Source organism: Numenius arquata, chromosome 2, assembly GCF_964106895.1.
Source record: "Numenius arquata chromosome 2, bNumArq3.hap1.1, whole genome shotgun sequence".
Lineage (NCBI taxonomy): Eukaryota > Metazoa > Chordata > Aves > Charadriiformes > Scolopacidae > Numenius > Numenius arquata.
This window is the reverse complement of record NC_133577.1, coordinates 58,927,629-58,935,313: the sequence shown is the minus strand read 5'-3', so window position 1 is coordinate 58,935,313 and position 7,685 is coordinate 58,927,629. Positions and strand designations below refer to the sequence as shown.

Here is a 7,685-nt window from a genome sequence, read left to right as displayed (position 1 = left end):
GCTCAAGAAAGGGTCTTTGCACTAAGGGATTTTCTGCAAGGAGCAGGAGCACAGCAGGTATGAACATGACATTCATGACATGCCTTGTCATGATTCAGCCTTGCGTATCTGTTCAGCATCCCTGCATACGACTGAGGTGCCTTAGTGTTACCTCAAAATACCAATATCCCTATAATAGCCTTACGGGAAAGAGAGTACTGTAGGTGTAAAGCAGAGAGAGACACGAAGGCAAAATAAAAATTGGAAGGAAGAATGTACTTATGGAGAAAACGAGAAAATAGTTGCAGGTAAAAAAAAAAAAATCTGGGCTGAAATGCTGAGAGAGAATTGAGATAATATCAAATTATTACTCAAAAGGACCATAGAAAAGACTAGGATACAAGGACTAAGAGTATAGAAGAATGAATGGAGAATACAAAGAAAAAAGGAAAAGAAATAGAGAAAAATCAGAGACAGAAGAAATCAGTATTGTCACTTTTTTATTTGCTTTTGTACATCATCTGACTTAACCATTTATTAAACAGACAGCCTCAAAGAAATTCACAGCCCTGGAAACAGAGGCCAGAGACAAATTGTATATGCTTTGCTCTGACTCTTCTTGGAAGCTACAGATGTTCATTGTTTGGACACACAATGGACAGATTAATGTCTCCAGATGTTCACCATCCATCCTTCCAGAGCATTAATGGGCAAGCCAGGGAATGAATGCTTTTAGCAGAAACTTCAGTTTCCGCTACTGCTTCAGATGCAGTATTTTGTCAGTGTTTATTTTCTGGAGAGCACCTGCTCCAAATGCAGGGAGCCTACACTACAGAGCAACGTCCCTCCGTGCCACCACCACCCAACACCGCATGAAGCCTGCAAACCGTTCATACAAGTTTTGAGGAACTGACTTCCAAAGAGAAAGAGAACCCAGCATTGCTTTTGACTATTTCACCTGATAGGAATAAGCAAATATTTAAAATTATAAAAGTATTTAAGTGGTTGAGTGGCTCAGAGAGTCAGCACAGGGCCAATACTTCTCTTGAGCCACAGACATACGGTAACTTCTGTAAGAAATTTGAACAGGAATTTGTCCATCATTATACTTCTTATTCGTGGAGGAAAAAAGCATGCATCAATTTAGCATTACCAAATGTGATACAATTAGTTGTCATACATTTATTTAGTCTTGTAGAAAAACTTGTGATGACATTTTTGGGAAGGATCCAGATACTAAACACCTATTTTAATTTGAAGAGAAAAGCTGCTTGCCACCAATTCTCAATGCCATGTCGTATAAAACCACAGGTGAGACACTGCTGAAAAACAGTAATTTAGCATCAGTGCCCAAGTCCTCCTGAAAATTATTCAGATAGTTTTGAAAATACTATCTTTAATCTTATTGGCGTGGTTCCCTCTCATTCCCATTCATGAATCCCCACTGGCAAAAGGTAACGTTCTGCTGAAGCAGACAGACTTAATCCTACAAAAAATACTGTTAAGTGAAGGAAGTGCACTTCTTGTCTTCAGCGTACGAATCCAGAAGGAAAACAAACCTAGATTTGGTCTTCCACTGGTATGAAGAGGATGTTAAAGAGGCATGTGCTTTTTCAACTTGAATAATTTCAGTGAAATGGATGCTCAGGTGGTAGCTGGGAAGACTTGAGTTCCTCAGCTTGGGCTGCAGCTGTGTTACAGATGCATGCTGTCCCGCAGTGGAGTATCTCACCCTGAGAAGAAGAGCAGTGCTCTGCGAGAGGTCGTGCTGTTTCGCTGGTTCTTCTGCTGGTGCTGCCCAGAGTGGCACCAGTTTTCCTGTGGGATGGTCACGGTCACTTCAGCTGACCTGAATTTGCTCTCAAAATGCCTTTGCCATAAAGCAATGGAAAGAAAAGATCTGGAAAACGGAAGGTTAAATCCTGGCTCTTCTCCAGGGAGATCATCGAGGAATTTAGCTACACCTTTCGAGAGCACAAGGAATTAATCCGAAAAAGATCAATATCCAAATATATCCCACAAAATCTGTGGGAGTTTGAAATCAGTTTTGAAAAAGCACTTGCTTCTGCCTGCCGGTGGGTGACCCACTTACATAGATAAAAACACATTTTGTGACAGCTGGCAGAAAAAGATAAGAGACCCTCGATAGGGAAAACATGATTAAAAAAATTAGCATGCCATTAAAACAAGTATAAATACACATTATATTACATGAGTGAACTGTGTTTTCTTTAGCGTACGTGCCATTTTTTATTAATTCATACACTAAGTGCTAAAGTGTTTCCTAACGCCATTAGGTGGTGCTTTCAGTAAGTAATAGAATAAATAGTTCTTGCACGGTTCTTTTCTGCTTTGTGTTCTCTTTTTCTTAAGTAAAAGACCATTTAAACACCATGGGTGCCACCTCCTTCCGAAGCCCACTGGCCTCACACAGAGCTGTGTGTCACGTTTCTGAGGCACTCTGGCTCCCCTCAGGCGTGATAAACTGCACTTTGGGCACGATAAGGGAGGGATTGGTTCTCCTCATGGAGTTGCTCCTCCGAATGGAGTTGTTTCTCCTCATGGAGTTGCGTTTCCGGAGGGAGTTTTGGTGGGACAGCTCGCTCTTCTGCAGGGTCTGGATGAGGATGGATGGCTTCTCGTCAAGCTCTCGAGCGCTGCAGCGCGGTGCCGCCACTTTGACGGTGTTGCCAAACTTGGAGTAGTCGACCGCGTAGACGCCTTCCTCTTCAGTGACAATGGGCACAAAGCGGTGACCCCACAGGATCTCCTCTGCTATGTAGGAGGTTCTCGCCTGTGTCGTGATGCCAGTCGTTTCTACGACTCCTTCAAGTATCACGATGAGCTCTAGGTCCTGGAGTGCCAGGTCAGCAGCGGAGATATCGTAAAGAGGACTCCGCTTGTCTATGACATGACAAATGATTAAAGGAGCCACGAGGAAAATATTGTTGCTTTCAATGGGGTTATCCACAGGGATATCGACTTGGTGAATGGGTATGACTTCTCCTTCAGGGGTCGTAGTCTTCCTTACAACCTGGATCCTCACTGAAGCGCTAATGATCATACTCTTCCTCAGGTCTCCCACTCGAAACATGAAGCAGAGTTTGCCGTTTCGAACTGCAATGACCGCCTGCCGGCTGAAAATCAAGGTCTCAGCCCGCCTGTGAGCTTGTGCAGTTTTCATGAATATGCAGCCTAGCATGACAGCATTGATGATCAGACCAACAATGTTCTGCAGGATCAAGACCGTGATGGCCAAGGGACATTCCTCTGTCATCATCCTGCCCCCAAAACCAATGGTCACCTGAACTTCAATGGAGAAGAGGAAAGCAGAGGTGAAAGACCTGGAGAAGAAGATTGTACAAAGTTATCTCCAAGGATATTGAATGCAAATTGAGAAGCTATTAACAAATACTTTCTAGAAGCCAAGACCTATTTGTACAATCCTGGTACACTTAAGCCTTCTGTTAACACCAGCAAAAGCATTGTATGCTTGGTGACTCTGTTATTATATGATCAATGCAGTATCTGATGGTGACAGGGAAGACCTCAGAGCCTGAGCTCCCAAAAGTCCAACTGTAACACTAGGTGACCTTGAGAAGCTCACTAGATTCTCTGTTCAGCAACATGTGCTACCCACTGCGTTAGCTGACAGTGCTGTAACACCTGGGCTTTTCACCTTCTCCATCCCATGAAGCTCTTGGTGGCCAGCAGTGGTTTTGGCAATAGTGAGCAATTGGCTGCCACGCCAAGATTGTTCCACCAGCCTGTGCAAGGAAAGGAAATGGGGAAAATTGCAGCTTTTCACTCATACTACCTGAGTCATGACCCCCTTTAGCAGGATTTCCTGGAGGGAAAGGGAACACTCCCAAATACACGACACTTCCCAAACTTTTGTTCGACTTGCGACTGGGGCCACAGGATCAGGCTGGAGAGAGAGGCCAGTAGCCTCCACGGTCCCCTCTGTATGTTTCGGCAGGAGGACAACACCGTGACCCAGGGTTTGGGTTTAGCTCACTGCCATGGCAAGACCAGGTGGAAAATTTCAACACAGAAGTGGGCTGTAGAAGTGTGAGTTAAGTTAAACACCCCTACCCTAATATACTATGGTGCTGCACGTCAGAGGATGCTGTCCACAAACTTTCCAAAATACATCGCTTACAGTAGTCTACAATATCACTTCCCCTGTATATACCAGGGTCTTTTATAACCAGATACATCCTTCATCAGTCTCTTATGTATAAAAACAGTACCTTGGGGTTTATCTGGTAGACTTGCAACACATCGGGTCTCATATGAGCTAATATCATAGTCACCCTTTTAACCTAGTGCAATCCACCAACCTCTGAAGCATTGCCATGCTCAGCAATGCCCATGAAGGTGGTTCTAAACCATTCATTGGGTTTGGTTTGCTTTTCAATTAATTTGTTTTTAAATATTTTTTCCTTTTTTTTTTTTTGCCTAACTGTATTTTCAGTGAACGTGGGGTCATGAGGGGACATTAAAGTAGCATAGGCAGTATCAGGGATAATTTTCTGTAGAATGAGAAAGTTTATCTTTCAGAAAATCAGGAGTCTCCGCAGAGATATCTTTGAAAGAAATTCGTCTTTTTTTTGGCCTTTTGTATTTTTTTAATCTTTGGCAGATTCCCTTGTATTGAGAGGTTTGTTTTCGCATTTTACTCTGAAGAAATCAGGGAGTTAATTAATAGAATCCATGGAATGATTTCTTACGTTCATGAATATTTAGTTACATGCGGAATGAAGCCTCTGGTTTAAACTTAATCCAGCTTAATTCAACTTGAAGCTCTGTGGAGTAAATATTCTGATTTCCTTAATAGTGCTCCTTCTTAAAAAATAAATAAATAAAAGAGAATCCATCTTTTTCCAGTGGAAGTAACTGAAGCAGCAAGTTTGTACAGCATTTTGACCATGTGAAGAGGGAACCAGAAACTCAAAATCACACTATTCCCAGGTCCTTCCCCTTAGAGCTGTCTAACAGTTCTCCTCTTTGGATAATAATTTGCTTTCCAGGCAAAGAACTGTGAGGCTTAGAAATTTCTGCAGTACTTTGAAAAATTAAAGTGCCATGCAAGTTCTAGGCACTGGTTAAAATTTCCAAAACCAGGTGTCCCATAAATCTGTAATGGCACCTACCCAGGAAAGCTCTCGTGAAATATCTGTGAGCCTGAATCCCAGGGAAGTAGGTTAAAAAATATTTGCCATTACTTTGTCATACATACCATTGCAATATTAAATATATTTTACATCTAAAAGCTCACCATTCTCTAAAATGTCAGCAATCATATTGCTATTTCATGACTTTGTCCAAAGCCATAGCCAGATTTAACAAGATGAAGTATTTCACTATGAAGGGAAAAGATTTTCCATGGCTTGGACACGGACACTTGAGCAGCTGTTGGCTGAATCACCCCAGGGAGGTGATTCACCCTTGCACGAGGGAGAGATGTGTGTTCTTTGACATGGGCTAAACCAGAAAATTACACCTATTTATTTGCTCTGCTTTTTCACACCCCTCCAGGTTGTCCTTGCAGCAGAGGCTACTGGCTTTCCTGGAAGAGCCACCGCCATGGGGCTGCCTCATCCCAGCGGCATGAAGCCCTTGGCAGCTGGCTCAGGCTCTACAAGGTGGCCCAGGAGCCCCATGGGGAGCCCCATGGGGTGGGCTGAGCTGAGGGGACCACCAGTCAAGCAGAGGAACGTCCCCCCAGCTGACCCTGAAGAACAGGTGGGGTGTAGCTACTTGCTAATGCAGGTTGGACAAATCCCACACATCCCAGGCACGCCGGGGGTGACACCCCAAGGGGTGCAAGATGGGTCATGATGTCTCATTTCAGAGGCTACTGCCTGTGGCCAGTTATTAAAAAAGAAATAAGACAGCAACCCCCTTCTCTCCTGCCCCAACTCCCCAACCTAATGAAGGTTAGCTTGGAAAAATTTTAGCATTTCCTTTAGCTTGGAAAATCCCCATTTAGCAAAAAAACATCAAAAGAAAGGGAGAATGAAATCTCTACTCCTTCATGAGCCAGATACAGTTCCCCTTCAAACTCGGTGAGGTGCCCCAAACCTATGTGCAGGGGAAAGGAGAAGAGGGAAGCGGACACTCTGATGTCTCAGTGGACCCTCCAGCTCCCCCCCCCAGTCCTTTGCAGCTGCTCTGGGGCAGCCTGGCTGTCCAGAATCAGGGGGGTTCTGCTTAAAAACCTCGTGCTAGAAAAAGAGATTTTACCGATGTGATGGCAAAGCATTCTTACCGCTATCCCCCACCTCCAATTAACAAACACTCCCCTAATTCCGTGTGTGTATGTGTCAGTTTATCAGTGCCTGGCAAATTGTTGTGGCTTTGGGGATGGAGAGTGAAACACTTTTATGGGTGACATTCAACCTAGTAGTCCCGTAAGTTTTCACTGTCTGACACGTCAAGCACGCCATGGAAACTGCTCCTCTGTCAGACTGCTGGCCTGTGGCTTCATCCAGGTGTTTTGAAGCACCGCAGATTTAGCTGTCTCATGAGAGTCATCTTGAAAGACATCAAGTTTTGCCCTAAGTGGCACTTGCCCTGCTGGCCCTGCCTGGCACCCACGGCCAGCGCCCCGCCTCTCGGGCACCGCTTTTGGGGTGGCCACCTTTTGCCGGCGCGGCGAGTGGCTCGCACCACGCTGGGATGCTCCCGCTGCCATAGACAACGTTACAATACATATAACACATACCCACTCTTGTAGCAGGCTCTTATCTCGACTGGCAAGGTATGTTACCCACAGAGTTGTGGAGACACATGAAAAGCAGCAGGTCTCCCTCTTTCAGATCCTGTAAGGAATCAAAGAAATCTACAGTACAGTATTTTCCAAGCCCGGAAGGCTTGCTGAATTTACGTAATCTAGAGGAAAACACTGCACTTTTCAATTGTCTCAACCAAACACAACAGTTCATGTAAACCAAAACCTGCATTTTAGGCATCGGCAGGACAGCAGGCATCTCCGTTCCCCCCCTTTCGTCAGCCCGCTGACTGTACTTTACCTGACACACGTCACGCATGGCGTCCACTTTGTGCTGTTTGTCGTGCTTTCTGTGCTGGGGTCCATGTCGCCGTGGGCAAAAGCCACCAGCCACCACATCATGGCGAAGAGCAGCCAGCTGCACAGGAAGGACATGGTAAAGATGACCAGCGTGTGACGCCACTTCAGGTCCACCAAGGTGGTGAAAATGTCTTGCAGGAATCGCCCCTGCTCGCGGATGTTCTTGTGTGCCAGGTTGCATGCCCCATTCTTGGCGATGAACCGGGCTTTGCGTGGCCGGTCTCGGATACGCGGCTTGCGCAGATTCTCGGCAGCGATCCGTGCCAACACATACTCTTCAGGGATAATACTTTTCCGAGCCAACATCTTCCTGCCACCATAGTCCACTTAGCAGGATGCGAAATGGGGGGTGGTCCCTCTAGCGCTGTCTCCGCAGGGCTCACTCTACCCTGCGAAAAGAGAGAACCTGGTCAGATGTGTCACCCCGTGCACTGCAGCAAGAAGCCCCAGTTAGGTACCCCTGCACCAACAACCATTACGTTAAATGCCACTGCGTGACTGCTTATTCTACAGTGCCCTCCCTCTTTCAGACCATCATTTTTATGTGAGTGAGAGGTACCAGCTCGCAACAGAAACGGAAGGTGCCCTTTTGACACTCTTTGCAGGACGG

The 7,685-nt window shown here is 45.4% G+C and overlaps 1 protein-coding gene across 1 annotated transcript; it reads right to left on the bottom strand.

Moving 5' to 3' along the window:
• Nucleotides 1-491: 491 nt before the first annotated feature.
• KCNJ8 (potassium inwardly rectifying channel subfamily J member 8) lies at nucleotides 492-7,464 on the bottom strand. The gene is made up of 2 exons (XM_074166348.1): nucleotides 7,017-7,464; nucleotides 492-3,323 (listed from the first exon to the last, which is right to left on the bottom strand). The coding sequence occupies exons 1-2, from the start codon at nucleotides 7,379-7,381 to the stop codon at nucleotides 2,423-2,425; spliced, it is 1,266 nt and encodes a 421-aa protein (XP_074022449.1). The 5' UTR covers nucleotides 7,382-7,464; the 3' UTR covers nucleotides 492-2,422.
• Nucleotides 7,465-7,685: the final 221 nt, after the last annotated feature.